Below are 15,890 nucleotides of genomic sequence, written 5' to 3'. Positions count from 1 at the left end.
AATTTGGATTATACTCGAATAACATGTAGTTAGGATTGTATTTCTTTTTACCAGTTTATGAATATCATTTACTAATTTATGGCATAAATAAAGTTATCACATTAGGAGCACAAATTGGCAAGTTTATCGGCATAACTTATTAGTTTATTGACCAACTTATACTAGTGGAAAAAACCTCACTTGTCACTTAGTAACAGATGCATTTTTTACAAAACCGCATCAGAAAATCAATTAAAAAAATGAGAAGGAAAGCTGGGAGGAAAATCTGATGCGGTCCTCTTGTGGACCGCATCAGATTAAAAAACTGATGGGGTTTTTTTATAATCTGATGCGGTTTATGGGACTGCATCAGATTTCTCCCTTGAAACGACCCACAAGTTACAACCCAAAAGTTACAGCCCAACCTCTCCTCTCTCACTTCACTTACCATACGCCTTTTTTCTCACTCTCTCTCCTCATCAAATAGCGGAAGTGCGGAACTCAACCTCTCACCGCAACGCCACCAGCAACGTCATCTCTCTCTTCATCTCATCCTCTTTTCACCTTAAACGCTACCAGCACCGTCATCTCTCTCTTCACCAGCAACACAACGCCATTAGCGAAGACCAACAACTCAGTGAGGCGATTTCAATTAATGCGATTTCGTTTTGTTTTTTTGCCATCAGTCAGTTGTTTTCGTTTGTTTTTTATTTTAGTTGCGATTACAAATCTTTTTTTCGTTTTTTTAGGGTTTAGAATGATAGTTACATGCGATTTCGATCCTTTTCTCGTTTTTTTAGGGTTTAGAAGTATGCTCTGATTTTTATTTTCTTTTCGCTATTTGATTGAAATTTCCTTGTGAGAATTGTGCCCTATATTTGTTATGAAATTGTTCAATATGTTTTTATTTTTAGTTTTTTTATGTTGATATGTTTTTTTTTTTGTTTAATGTTTTGGATTTATGTCCGTATACGTTTTTTTAGGGTGATGTATGTTGTTGTGTGTGGTGCTTATGAGAGTTAAACACGTTGGGGCTTAGATATGTGACTCTGTGAGATTATAGATAGATATGGAGAGCCTTGTATTTATCTCACATACTTCGTTTCAAAGTGCTAGTGCATTGTTGGTTGTTTTTCTCCCAGTTCCCGTGTTTTCACATGTGTGTTCTTTATGATTTTTGCTTGTCTGTTATCTTTACATAATTATTCTTGTTTGATTAAGTAGTGTGCCTTCAAATATAACAGTAAGTTAATAGAAGTCCACAACAGAGTACTAGATGTGGCCTTTATTGAATTCAAGCATCTATGATAGAGCTCAACATAGGTGATTGATTTATTAAAATGGGTAAGTTTCAGAAGTAAAATGGTTGAAGTGTACAACTCAAGAGCAATTTCAAAGCTGCTAGCCTGCTTAGGATTTCATTTTATGCAATTGTCGCATTCTGTACGATTATCCAATTTAGTTCAATAATTAAATCAGTTTATGAGTGAATGATTGTGATGTAAACGGCATGAAGTATTAAAGTAGTGTTTTCCTAGCCAAGGCCAAACATTTCTGAAGTGGGGTCGTTTTTCCCATTTTTCTGAAGAGAAGGTAAACAAGTTTTGCTTTCTGATTGTTTGTTTCTATTTCAACCTTTAAACAAGATGTTGGCTTGTAGGCATGTATGAAGAGTGATGGAGAGGCATGTTTACACTTTTAACTAAAGCAACTATCTGATTGTGAGTAATATATTAACAGAAGGTTTCTGTTTCTGCAGCTTGAGAAACTTGTCTCAGAAGACAGTCCCACTACTATGGATGGTGGCGTGCTCGTTTGACTCAGGTTTAAGAGACTTCACTGTATTATTACTGTACTCATTAGCTTCTCCAATTATGTGTGGATTTTATGTTAAATCAAATGTTCTTTCTGCTTTATTTCCCTTGTCTTAGATGGCGAAGTATTTCACAGCTTATAGAATCGATCATATATTGGTATATATAGTATGGTTTGAAATTCTGAGATGCTTAGCTCTACTTTCTTGATTTTGGACTTTTTACTGTTGGGTATTGCTAGATGCTCAGCTCTACGATACGATGCGACCTTGTTTTGACACCATGCACTCACTATTATGTTTGGTCTCACTACTTTTGTCTTTTATCAACTCCACTCGACCAAAAACGAAAAGAGATAGTCTACCTCTATTAACGGAGAAATCAAAACAGGATAGAGGACGTAACATGTCTATCACCTAATGTATCATAAATTAACCGAAATTTATGTTTTTTCTCTCTTTCCCAGCCCCACTGCAATCTTCAATTTCCTTTTGAAAGCATATTATTTTCGTCAATTTATACTTGATGAGTTCGTTAACTAAAATTTTAGGTACTTAGGTGTTTTTCTTAAGGTAAGTAGAATGTGGGGGTGCTGCTACTACTTTTTAAGGAAGTATTGTTCTCACAAAAGATGCTTTAGGGGTTACCGCAACTGTACCTATCACAAACTTTATGAGACCATATCTTTCTATCAAAACCTTGGTTGGCGCTTTATCTTTGGAGTTTGGACCAACTTACCCTGCTTATGAGCTATGACCATAGAGGTGTTATGTTTAAGCTAGGACACGGTTCAACATTTTAAAATGCAAAACCAATTGTTCTTTCTTCTTGTAATAGTAATAGTATGAACAAAGCTCCTCAATTTGCTCCTTTTTTCCTCTCTCTAGGAAGTTCTGTGATGTCAGACTAATTATCCCTTTTTTTAATGGTATGAGATGCTTCTAGATATATTATTGTATCTATTCTACCTGCTGTCACATTCTAGGACTATTCCAGAATGGCTTAATTAACATCAAATGTTCATGATCACATTTATACTTAACAATGAGTTTTGTGTATGATTACTTTGCGTGTGTATGTCATGGGAAATGCTGGCTGATGTTGAGAGACATTTGCTAATGGAAATGAAACTCATGGAATTAGAAAGCAGAAATGAGAGTAGACATACTTGATTCAATTTCACTAAATAATTTCATTCATTATTATCCTCCACCTCTCTTTTTCTCTTTATTTCATTACTTTCACGGTCAGCCCCATGTCTAAGATAGTTATGTTATATATGCGGTGAGTATTGAATTAGATTATATACCTCCCCCCCCATACTATATATACCTTAAATTAAACCATGGTTCTTCTTGTTTATAGTTGCTGCACTTGTCGCTCTTGTATAGCCTTCAAATGTTAGTTTCCTATAATTGATGTAATAAGGTCTAGTATGTTTTGAAGAGTACAACCTGAATGATTGCAGCATCAGCGACTTAAACGCTACAACTGCCAAAAGTTTTTTAGCAGGGCTTTGTACCCAACATTATGAATGGGTACGTCAACTTCTGAACTAGAACACAACTCTTATAAAACCTGTTGTTCCTTTTATTAGTTTTTCAAAGATTTAATTTAATAACTAATACAGACAACCGACTGAACTAGGCAATGCCGGTTTAGGCATTGAGGATGAGTCCAGCGGTCAACAAAGGGGGTGTACTTTTTCTTACAGATCGGAGGAAACCGCTTCAACATCGAAAAGGAAAGCAGATAAAGGTTATAATATGGTTTCTTGTAGAGCTTTAATACATAAAATCTTAAGATACTAGAATGAAAGAAAGAATTAGTTTTAACTTTCCAGCTAGCCCTAACTGGCACATTATGATTCTCTAAGCTTAAGGCTTGATCATAGAGCAGTTTGAGCTTCACTACGATACATATGACAGGTACACCGTACACCAACACCCCCCTCAAGCTAGCAAGTGCTAAACTATTACAAACTGGCACGCTGTTGTATGCACTTCACCATCTTAAGATCCCTGATTCTGCTGCTAGTTTCTTGTCCTCTCAAACAGGTGATTAGATGAATCCTCTGCTAAATGTTAAGCCTATATAACCTTTCCTACACAGATTATTTGACAAATATATTACTGGAATAATAGGTCATTAAACAAAAATAGATTGACTAAGTAAATGCACAAAATATGACTGAGCTGTGAACCTTGATAAACTGTGATAACAGAGACAAACACAGTAATGTCTAAATTGAAATTTTGGACATTTAAAGCAACAGAAAGAATGATAAATTTTTATGACCAAGTGAATTCACCTCTAGCATCATAATTCCTTTGACTTAGATGTTTCTAACTTTGGTATCATTATATCTATTTTTATTCACATAGTTAATAATATATTTTTGTTAGTTTTTCCTAAATTACATAAAAATGCTGGAGATGAAATGTTTCAGTTTTGCTCCCTTAAATGCATACTGACAACTGGCCTACAATTTCTCAACCTGATTTGTACTTCTGAAATAATCAAGAAATAGTTCATCAGCCATTTCTGGATTAGGTTGCTCCAACCGGGAGTAGGAGAGCCTAAAGGTTTCACCCGACAACTCTGAATGTATTCTCTCTCTCTCCTGTCTACAGCTTCAAAGAGAAATCAGAAGGGGTCATGTGTTACTAATGGGTCCAGCATCAGTTCTCTAGAACTGGGAGAATGAATTTTCTATTGGGTTAATTTTTGTTCATGTTTTGCTGGTGTATTTTACTTACAGTTTTTAATGTATACATGTGCTGAACTCAGAGTAATAATAGTCTACAGGCTGCTGTGGCAGCTAATTTTTTTTTAATTTTTGATTTCCACTAGTTGATCTGATTCTTGCTGGAAACCGGATTAGTTAGTTTGATCTGAATTTTTTTAAAAACAAATTTCCAATTATCTGATGCGATTTTAGTGGAAAACCGCATCAGATTATCACCTAATCTGATGTGGTTTTCTACTAAAATCGCATCAGATTATCGTTTTCTGATGCGGTTTTGGACCGCATCAGAAATGATTAGTGACCTGTTGCGCCCCCACCTGATGCGAACTAAAACCGCATCTGAAAGGCTAGTTTTGACCGCATCAGGTGGGGTTTTTTCCACTAGTGTTAAGTTTATGGTCATAACTTATCATTTTTCAACTTTAAAATTATATAAGACAAATTTATCAGTTTAGCATACCTTTAAGTTCGATCCAAATCCAATTTGATCTTCCTCAAATGAATTGGTTGAAGTTATAAAAAGAAGTAATTAGAGTTATGGCATCATTTATTTAGAGTTACATGAAGTAGCAATTAGAGTTATACCAGTCCTTGTTTATGGTTATAAATGGTAGTAATTAGAGTGATACCTGTTGTAGCCTAAAAATCAACGGCTATAAATGTAACACGTGGCCCCATTACAGCCCTGCAAGTGGCACTCTGCTGCTGTTGTAAAGTACATGGATCATAAGCTTGTATTGACTAAAGTACATTTTTCTGAATAAAGAAAGGTGTACTAAGCCCTTCTTATGGCCCAACCTGTACTTAGGCCCAGTAAACACAAGTACAAAACAAACATCTTTCTATAAAGGGTGATGTGTACTCTACAATCAGTGATTGCCACGTGTCATAACATTATTGCTTAGCCAATCAGATGCTCCCAAATTAGGGTGACATCAAGGTACAACAGTCATATAAATAGTCCTTGAAATCAGGGGAAATGTACGTTTTTCAGAGAATAGTACTGTTATTCTGCCATAAATACTTTCTTTCTCTCTACTTTTTCTCTCTAAAAGTTCCTTCATACTCCTAATACCTGACTTGAGATTCGGAGGGGGAAATACCACCCAAACCTCTAGTATGGGTCCCTTTTTTGCAGGTTAAAAGACGAAGCTCATGTTCGGGTTTTGAGTCTAGGCGTTGTTACACAAGTCTCCTATTCTATAACCTATTGTTGGGGATAGTAGTAATTATTTATGAGTCAAGCACTACATAACATTTGGCGCCGTTTGTGGTGAGACGCAACAATGACTGATTGTTACTCATCCAATGTTGCTAGGAATAGAAGTTTTGAGATTCAAGTGGAAGATACGGTGGGCGATGAAAGGCCACCTAGAGGAAGAGATAGGCCCTCTGCTACTGTTCGTCTCTCTAGATGGAGCAGGGACCCTATCATTCAAGAAAATCCTGAGCGTGCAGTGACAGTTGCCTATCTGGAAACTGTCTTGAATGACTTCCAGACTAGGATGACCGCTGTCATGGAGGAGCAAATAAAAAATAACATGCTGTTTTTTCATGTTAACCCAGACCAGGTCGCTGTGCGGCCGCCTAGGGGGCAGTCGCAGGAAGGTCGTCCAGGCCTCCAGGGACAAGCCGACCTCCTCGGCAGGAACTGACCAAGCAACTGCCAAAAAGGAAGCAACCAGCAGTCAGTGAACCAAGAAGAAAGATGAACTGGAAGTTGGTGGTCCGTCCAGGAGATAATATTCCTCCTAGTGGTCATAAGATGGAGACAGATGCAAGAGAGTACGTGGAAGCCAAGAAGGCAGCTGCCCTTCAGCGTTCGGCCTCAGGGTCTACTCCCTACATGAAGGATCCCCCATTAAGGATCCCATCCAGAACTGAAGAAAGAAGTCAAAGACATTCGGTTGTTTAGCCAAGGCAAGAAAAAATGGTTTTGCAACCTATGATGTATAGGCGTCAAGCCCTAGCTAACACCTCCTCTAATCCTGTGTTAAAAGAACATCGCCGGGAGCACATACCCAGTGAGGGACATGCTGGGGAATTCAAGATTAACTGGCCGACTCCATTCTCGGCCAGAATCATGAAGTCTCCCCCATTCCCAAAGGTTAAGCTTCCGACGATAGAGCCTTTCGATGGCACTACAGATCCAGATGATCATTTATTAGCATACAAGCATCAAATGTATGTTCAAGCGTTTGATGATGCTACCTGGTGCAAGAACTTTCCAGCCACACTGAAAGGAGTAGCTCAAAAGTGGTTCAATAATCTTCCCCCTAACTCGGTGAATAATTTCACTAAGCTTAGTATCTTGTTTACTAGCCACTTTGTAGCAAACCAGCAGGAGCAGAAGACCAGCATGCATTTGGGCAAGGTCGTCCAAGGGCCTAAAGAAGCCTTGAGAAGCTATGTGAAGAGATTTAACTTAGAAGCATTGCATATCCAGGATCTGAATGCAGGGGTGGCCTTCATCAGGGGTCTAAGGCCATGAAGCTTTAAATTTGAGTTGGTAAAGAAGAAGATCTCCACTCTGACCGAAGCCCTTCAAGAAGCAGAGGCATTCATCCATGATACGGAAGTTTGTGCGGAAGCAAAGCATCCGGCGACAAAAAAGATTGAAGAGACAATTCAGCCAAAGAGGAGCATCCCCAAAAAAGCTGAAACTTGGCCGGTGACTTCAATGACAACCTCATCTAAGAGAACCAAAAGAGTTGAACCAACAACATCGTCTGAGCCCATATAATTCAATAAAGATCAATACTCCATTCTTATGGAGATAAAAGATCAGTATGAGTTGAAGGCGACAGCCGAAATGAAGACTCCCTACTGAAATAGGGATAAAAGCAAATATTGCCATTTCCATAAGGATTGTGGCCATGAAACAAATGAATGCAAGCATTCAAAAAGAGCTTTGGAAGACTTAGCTCGCAAGGGTAAGATGAATTCCTATATACCTCAAGCAGGTAGAAAATTTCAGAAGAGAGATAATCGTCAAAGCCGAAGAAAGGAGGATGAAAGCACTGACGAGGTTGTAGTGCTAGTGATATCTAGAGGTTTTGTAGTAGGAGGTCCTACCAACCGTGGCCATAAAATTACTTACGGGAACTCGGCCAGATAATGCTTACCATTCAGGCAGAATCTGATCCTTTCCCTAAGATTGTTGTCAGCGAGCTGGATCACGGGAAATAAGAACCCCTCATGACGATCCGTTGGTGGTAGAGATGAAAATAGCAAACCTCAAAGTGAGACTGATGTTGATTGATACGGGGAGTTCAACCGATATCATCAGTGCGGATTGTTTGTCAAGATTGAAGTTTGACGAGAATGACTTGGTCCCGGTCAACCATCCCATAATTGGATTTGGGGGAGGAATCATCCACCCAATGGGAACTGTCACTTTTCCCGTCACGGTAGGGGACAAGGAGGCCTCCAGGACGCTGTTTGTTAAGTTCTTGGTGGTACGAGATTTGACGGCTTACAATGTCATTCTAGGACGACCCACCTTGAACCACATTAAAGCTGTCATTGTAACCCATCTGATGTTAATAAAGTTTGAGTGCGATGGAGGGAAAATTGGATCCCTATATGGGGATCAGCAAGCAACAAGGGAATGCTACCTCACCACCCTAAAACCTTCATCATGGAAAGGAGAAAAATCAGAGCGGCCAAAGGCTATAAAGCAAGAACCGGCCGAGAAGGTAAAAGGCCAGATAAAAGAGTTAAAGAATGAAGTGGAAAAAACTCACCTGAAGGCTCCTCAGGACAGCAAGCCGTCCATACTATTGCCAAGCAAGAAGAGGAAATGTCTGGCCATCAAGGAGGAAAAAGCTTCGTCACAGGAAGTAATGGCCATCATGGGTATCGGGTTAGAACGACCAGAGCCCGTGGAAAAGCCGGCTGAGATTTGTTTGGATGAAAGACGTCCGGAGAGGACGCTGAAAATTAGATCAGTTCTAGGTCCTCAGACCAAAGATGACTTGATCACGCTGTTAAAAGAATTTGAGGATGTTTTTGCATATGCAGTTGAGGAGATGCCGGGAATTGATCCCGAAGTTGTTGTTCATAAACTGAACATAGATCCAGGTTAAAAGCCAATCCGGAAGAAAAAGAGGCATTTAGGTCCGGCCAGGAATCAAGTTGTTGATCAGGAAGTCCAGAAGCTGTTAAAATCAAAATTCATCCAGGAGACTTATTATCCGGATTGGATTGCTAATGTAGTCATGGTCCCCAAGCCAAACGGAACTTGGAGAATGTGTGTAGATTACACTGATCTAAACAAGGCTTGTCCAAAGGACAGTTTTCCTCTGCCTAAAATAGATCGGCTAGTTGACTCCACGGAGGGGCATGCACTACTAAGCTTTATGGACGCTTATTAGGGTTTTCACCAGATTCCAATGTGGCCAGAGGACCAAGACAAGACCTCATTCATCAATGAGAAATGTCTCTATGGCTGGCTGAGGATGCCTTTCGGCCTTCGAAATGAGCCCGCTACTTTTTTGAGGCTCATAAACACGGTCTTCCAGCCGCAGCTTAGAGGTGATCATGGGCCGGGCTGCGGCCAAAATTTTTTTCCCATTGGTACAAAATTCGGGCCGAATTTTTGTGTCCAAAGCCCGCTATTTTGGGCCTAAATTAGCGGGCTTTTGCGGGCCAAAATGGACCGAGCCAAAAAATAGACTAAAAAGTCGTTTTTGGCTTGCCTAAAGCCCGCCAAAGCAAAAAAAAAATACGAGCGGGCCGAAAAATTCTGCCCAAAAACGGGGGGCCAAAATGATCACCTCTACCGCAGCTGGGGAGAAATATGGAGGCTTACATTGATGACATGATCGTCAAAAGCCGAAAGGAGAGAGATCATATGAAGGATCTACAAGAGACATTCTTGACTCTTAGGAAATACAAGTTAAAGCTGAATCCGCAGAAGTGTGTATTTGGAGTGGTGGTCGGAAAGTTTTTGGGGTTCCTGGTCGACCAAAGAGGGATTGAGGCGAACCCTAACAAGATTTAGGCGATTCTGGACATGACATCTCCATCCAAAGTTAAGGAAGTTCAACGTTTGACAGGGTGTTTGGCAGCCCTAGGACGATTTCTTTCTAAATCCGGAGATAAATGTCATCATTTCTTCGCAACAATAAAAAAGAATGCGAAATTCGAGTGGACGAAAGAGGCGGAGCAGGCTCTTCAGCAGGTTAAAGAGCATCTCTGGCAGTTGCCTCGATTAATCAGTCGAGCCGAAGGAGAAAAACTGTTTGTATACCTGGCTGTATCGCCGCATGCAATTAGCGCTGTTCTCCTAGGTGAAAGAGAGTCAGTGCAAATTTTGGTCTACTTTGTTAGCCAGTGCTAAAGGATGCCGAATGCAGATATTCAATGGTAGAGAAATTCGGCCTAGCACTGCTTATGGCCAGCCGGAAGCTAAGACCATACTTTGTAGCCTATAGAATCCTCGTTTATATTGACCAACCTCTGAAGCAAGTCCTGCACAAGATGGATGCCTCTGGACAAATGCCAAAATGGGCTATGGAGCTCAACATGTTTGACTTAGCATTTGAGCCTAGAAAAGCGATCAAGGGTCAAGCCTTAGCTGATTTCATTGTAGAGCTTACTCGACCTGCAATGGAGTTCGTCCAAGATCCGGCAAAGGGAAAGCGGCATTGGACCCTTATGGTGGATGGATCGTCCACCGCCAACGGCTGTGGAGCTAGGATCATTTTTCAATCACCAGAGGGGGAGAAGTTTGAGTATGCGATCAGATTTCAGTTCCAGGCTTCAAAAAATGAAGCAGAATATGAGGCACTGCTAGCCGGCATTAAAATGTGCAAAGCGGCAAGAGCCCTAGAAATTGAGGCAAAGACGGATTCCCTACTGGTGGTTAGTCAAGTAGATGGCGACTTTGAATGCAAAGAGGTGTCCATGAGTAAATACATGAAGCTGAAGCGATTTGTGCTCGACCAGGTTCCAAGGTCGGAGAATCATCAAGCTGATGCTCTCTCAAAATTAGCCAGTTCGGCCGAATGAGATGTGCCACGAACTGTGTTTTGGGAGGTAAAGCCGGCAAAGAGTATTGATCAAAAGCAAGTTATATTCCTTAGCCGGGGAAATGTTTGGATGGACCCCATCATTGAATATAAGAAAACCGGACGCCTGCCCACTGACCCCTTGGAAGCAAAGTATGTGAAAGCAAAGGATAAGTGGTTTGAGCTTTGGGATGAAATTTTGACAAAAAGGCATTTAACCGGCCACTCCTCAAATGCATTACTAGGGAGGACGGGTTAGATGTCTTAAAGAGCTGCATGAAGGAGCTTGTGCCTCTCAAATTGGGGGAAGAGCATAAGGAGAAAAGGCATTAAGGACAGGGTATTATTAGTCCACCTTAAAGGAGGACGCTCTGCTTTATGTAAAGAAATGCGATAGCTGTCAAAGGTATGCCAATATATATTAAAAGCCGTCCAATTATTTGACTCCAGTTCTTTTCCCCCTTCCCTTCGCCAAATGAGGAATGGATATTTTAGGGCCATTTTCCGTAGCAGCCGGCCATAAGAAATTTGTGATAGTAGTAGTAGACTACTTCACAAAATGGGTGGAGGCTGAAGCTATGAGAGGAATCACCACCAATGATGTGAAGGGGTTCATCTGGAAGAACATCATTACAAGATTCGGGATGCCTCAGTCTATTGTCTTTGACAATGGACCACAGTTTGAAACGCCTAAGCTCCGACAATGGCTGGCCAACCATGGCATTAAAGCTCACTTTGCTGCCGTTGCCCATCCTCAGGCAAATGGGCAGGTAGAAGCCACAAAATTCTCTCAAGTGGCATAAAAAAGAAGCTAGAAAATGCCAAGGGATTATGGGAAGAAGAGTTACAGTTGGTTCTTTGGTCAATCAGAACGACGGGAAAACTCCATTTATGCTCATCTATGGCTCTGAAGTTGTCCTTCCCATTGAAATAGAAGAACCAACTCTACATGTCATGCTTTATTTAGAGGATGCTAACTGGGCTGCTCTTCACACAGCTTTGGATCAAGTTCCTGAAGCTAGGGCAATGCTCTGCTAAGAATGCAGCTGTATAAGATACGAATGGCTCGAGTTTAACAAACGAGTGGCTAGGCGGCCGTTGAAGAAGGGGGACCTCGTCCTAAGGAAAATGGAAGTTGTAGGTCGGGTCAAAGGAACGGGTAAGCTCACACCAAACTGGGAAGGGCCTTACAAGATAGTCCAAGAAGTTCAGGGTGGTACCTTTGGTTTGGAAGATATGGACGGTCGTTCTGTTCCTCGGACATGGAACTCAGACACTTTGAAAAAATACTACATTTGATGTAATTAAAGAAGTGTAATCCCCTGCTAACTGAGTGCCATAAGAACATTAATGAAAAAGTAGAAATGTATACATGTACCTTGGCTCCCATCCAAGCAAAATTCATATAATACAAATCTACTTCACTGCCCTGACTGTCTCTTTGTTTGTTATGCATGCCTTATTATTTGTTTAAAGACACATACCATCGGTTAAGCCGGTATTCAAAAAAGAACAGCAAAACGGAAACACCGTCTATTAGGAGATCGGCCAACATGTCAAAATCCTGTAAGGATAGCACATGACGAAGGCCATCAATTGATTAACTTAAAGAGTTAACATCACTCTCCTAAACAAAGGCGGCTGGAATTACGACGCTTTAGTAAAAGGTCTTACTTTCCGTCCAAAGGCCATTCACCGTGATAACAACCTTAGTAAAGGAATAAGTTATTTCAACTTTAACAAGGATGGACGGATTGACACAATCTTGGATTATACTCTGCATAAGTATACACTAGTAGAATAAATGCTTATTGATGCGGTCATTAAGTGCCTACTGCGGCGGTTTTGACCGCGCAACAATTAAGGGGGCAGCAATAGGTAATTATTATATTGCTGCAGTTTCCGTGTAAAACCGCAGCAATATATTTATTTTATATCAGATTTGTAAAGCATATTGCTACGGTTCGTGGCCAAAACCGCAGCAATAGGTACTGGTACGGGTAAAAAAAAAAAATTTTTTTTTTGCCATTTCACCATCAAATTTGAAAGACAAAAATGTTGAAAGAAAATAAAACACTAATGATTGAAACTAATGACAAAAATTATAATACGAATTCAAAAAGACAGATTAAAGTATATTATTACAATATATTTAAGGCAGATTATAAAAAAAATCAAAATTATAATACCAAAACAACTGCAGAAAAGAAATTATAATAATTCTCTTAAAACTCACCCAACATAAGAACAAGAATGTAACTCCAAAAAGAATACAAGAAAAAATTTACACAACTATAATATGATAATACCACAAAATACTAAATCTGAAAATATTATAACAACAACAATTACCAAAATAACAACTAATACAAAAATGAAATGACAAGTCACTAATTCCCATCAATCGAAAAAGTGCCCAATGTTATGGACTGATCTAACAACGAAACACATTTTCCTCAAATCTAAACCCTTCATCGAAATGAAAACTAATCCTCAGATGAAAACGACGACACAACAGCCTAGTGTCGAACGACGGTCGCCGGGCTGTGAAAATTCTCCGCCGTTGCCTGCTGTCGACGTTCACGAGATGTGAATGATTTTCGCCGCAGATTGTTGTTGAACGGTCGCCCACAGCCCGCTGTCGAACGATCTCCCACAGCCCGCCATCGAACGGTCGCCCACAGCCCGCCGTCGAACGGTCGCCCACAGCCCGCTGTCGAACGGTCGACGGGACGTAAAGATTGTCGACCACAACCTGTTGGCGAACGGTCGACGGGATGTAAGGATTCTCCGCCACAGACGGTGATTGAGAGGATAAGATGGTTAGCGGAAGAGAGAAGAGAGAAACTGATGCGTGAAGAGGGAGGAGAGGGATGAGAAGGTTAGAGGAGGAAAGAGAATGAGAGGAAGAGAGAAGGAGAGAAATTGATGCGTGAAGAGGGTTAGAGGAGAGAGAATAATGAGAGGAGTGAAACCCTAATAGGGTAAATGATAGAATAACGGTACCTCATTATTTTAAATATTAATTTCAAAAGCCTATTGCTGCGGTTTTTTTCGGAACCGCGGTAATAGGTTCAAATAATATTTTTTTAATATTATTTTAATATATTGCTGCGGTTTTTGTCAGAAATCATAGCAATATATTTGGTCAAATATTTAAAAAATTTCAAAAAATTTCCGTCGAAGCCATATTGCTGTGGTTTTCGGTCAAAACCTCAGCAATATGGTTATTTTATATTTTTCTTTTCTTTTTACGTGATATATGGTTGCGTATGGATAAAACTGTAGCAATAAACAATTATTCTACTAGTGATACCATGGTCATTCTCCTTCTTAGAGCAAAGAAAATTATTAAAATTTCTTCGTCTAAGAAAGGGGGCATACAGGCTAAATATACTAATGCAAGTAACAAAACGTCCTTGTACAGGAACAAGTATTGGTATAAACTTAGAAGTAAAGTTCTGACGAACAACTTCTTTAAAGTAAAGTTCTGACGAACAACTTTTGAATTTCAGGCCGAACAGTTTTTTAACTTGGTGTTATTACTCTTATAATTGGATTGAATTGTTCATATTGAGGATAATGGCATCTTCGGCTAGAATAATTTGATTATAAAAGTTATCTGAGTTAAATTCTTAGACTATGAGGAAAATAGATATAAGAGACAATAAATGAAAAAAGAAATTCTCTTATAAAGATCACAAGAAGATTACAACCTAGTCTAAAGATTACAACCTAGTCTGAAAACTAAAAACTACAACACTAAGTACAAAAGGCCTGCGGCCAAGATTGAGAAAAGAAAAAGTTAAGCATCTAGAGGAGTGTTGGTATCGTCGGCCTAAGCTTCGGGGTCGGCCTCATCCTCCTCTTCTTCATCGTCCGAGGACTCTTGGAAGATTGGAGGTTCCTCCCCAGCTAAGCTGGCTTTGTGAAGGCTCTCAAGAAAGTCAAGGCGACGAACATATCTGGGAATGTCGTCATCCTCGGCCAGCAATTCAAAGGTCTTCACAGCCCAGGACTTGGAAGTATCAATCACTTTGTTTAGAGCCTCCTTGGCTGACTCAAAGGTTGCCTTAGCCTCTTTCTTCAGCGCGTGGTTTTTTTCCCGAAGATAGTAGTTCTCTCTTTGGAGCTCCACGGCCGCCAGAAGGGTTGTGTTCCTTTCGTCCGTAAGAGCCCGCTCAAGGGCAGCCTTCTCGTCCAAGAGCTCCGTCAGGCGGACCTGATATCTTTTGTTGTCCGACTCCATCTCGGCCGAGCGCTTCTCCCAAGCCTCTCTTGATTGGCGGTGTAGTACTTCCTGCTCGGCCATGGAGTATTGAGCCTGGTCCGCTGCTCTTGTAGCATCCCGGACGATTTGCTTGTTTTCTTTCCTGAGCAATCTTGTCCAGTCCTTAGTAATTAAGCTGCGAGCAAAGAGCTAAAAAGGGAAGGATGAAGGTATGTTAGGACGATCGCAAAAATAGGCAAAATTTGCCAAGTATAGAAATAAGACGACAAAGGAATGAAAATTGTACCTCAGCAGCTAGTTGAGACATGTAACCTACATGCCTAGAGGAAGCTCCTCTCAAGCCTTTGATGTAGGCCTCAGGGAAGCATTTGAACAGCTCCTATTTGAGCTTCTCACGTTCGACCGAAGTCATTCTCGCAAAGGCCGCCGAGGACTCGTCGTCCAATAGTGTGGGAGAACCGTCAGGAGCTGCTTCAGCTACCCCTTTGCCCTTATCTGAAAGATGAGACTCGTCAGTGCCAGTTTGTTGGACGGACTCATCGGAGGCCCACTAACGCGCAAAGTTCTAACAATGTTAGAGTAATAAGACTCACCAGAATATCGAGAAGCCGACCTATAGGCCTCGGGCATCTGTGATACCAGCTTTGCCACCGGCCCAGAGAAAGTCGATCCGTCCATAGCCGCGTCCGACTGGGTAGATAGTCTTTCGGTCTCTTCGACCCCATCCAAAAGTGCAACCGCGTCCGGTTGCTCGGAAGTAATAAGGGGGAGTGCTGACTCAATCGAGCCGGCATAGGTAACCATGGCCCTCTCCTCGGTGGAAGGAGGAACTTCCTCGGTTGAAGAAGGAATTTCGACCTTTGGCAAAGAAGGGCGAGTGGTTTTCTTCTTTTTGGCTGTGAAGCCTTTGGATTTTTTGGGGGGAGGGGCATCTCCCGTTGCGGTCGGCCTCTTCTTCGAAGCCGCTTTCTCCGCCAACGCCTTGGACTTTGGGGCATTTTTCTGAAAAGAAAACAAATTAATATATAAGCGGCAAGAAAAAAGAAAATCAAATCGTCTAGAAGAATGGACCCCTTTAGACGAGGCTCTGTAAAGAATGGACC

General features: G+C 40.8%; 1 protein-coding gene across 23 annotated transcripts; it reads left to right on the top strand.

The window, feature by feature from the left end:
* The first annotated feature begins 345 nt into the window (after nt 1–345).
* LOC104906797 (uncharacterized) lies at nt 346–4,629 on the top strand. 23 transcript variants are annotated; one of them, XM_057393673.1, is made up of 6 exons: nt 349–616; nt 1,739–1,803; nt 3,159–3,331; nt 3,424–3,551; nt 3,722–3,850; nt 4,427–4,629. In XM_057393673.1, the coding sequence occupies exons 3-6, from the start codon at nt 3,324–3,326 to the stop codon at nt 4,498–4,500; spliced, it is 339 nt and encodes a 112-aa protein (XP_057249656.1). In that variant the 5' UTR covers nt 349–616; nt 1,739–1,803; nt 3,159–3,323; the 3' UTR covers nt 4,501–4,629. The 23 variants fall into 23 exon arrangements, 8 of the variants coding, with proteins under 8 accessions (XP_057249658.1, XP_057249656.1, XP_019108017.1 ...); XM_048641305.2 differs by having other exon boundaries at nt 350–616; nt 3,240–3,331; XM_010695611.4 differs by having other exon boundaries at nt 350–616; nt 1,739–1,820; nt 3,262–3,331.
* Nucleotides 4,630–15,890: the final 11,261 nt, after the last annotated feature.

Source organism: Beta vulgaris, chromosome 3, assembly GCF_026745355.1.
Source record: "Beta vulgaris subsp. vulgaris cultivar EL10 chromosome 3, EL10.2, whole genome shotgun sequence".
Classification (NCBI taxonomy): domain Eukaryota; kingdom Viridiplantae; phylum Streptophyta; class Magnoliopsida; order Caryophyllales; family Amaranthaceae; genus Beta; species Beta vulgaris.
Note: the sequence above shows the minus strand (reverse complement) of the source record. Positions and strands in the feature narration are given on the sequence as shown.

Excerpts from the sequence above, each read along its gene's own strand:
- LOC104906797 (XM_057393675.1), top strand. The coding sequence starts at position 1,779 with ATGGTGGCGTGCTCGTTTGACTCAG. Across the intron at positions 3,552-3,721 it reads GAAAAGGAAAGCAGATAAAG|GTACACCGTACACCAACACC; the intron begins GTTATAATATGG and ends TACATATGACAG. Across the intron at positions 3,851-4,426 it reads TTTCTTGTCCTCTCAAACAG|CTTCAAAGAGAAATCAGAAG; the intron begins GTGATTAGATGA and ends TCCTGTCTACAG.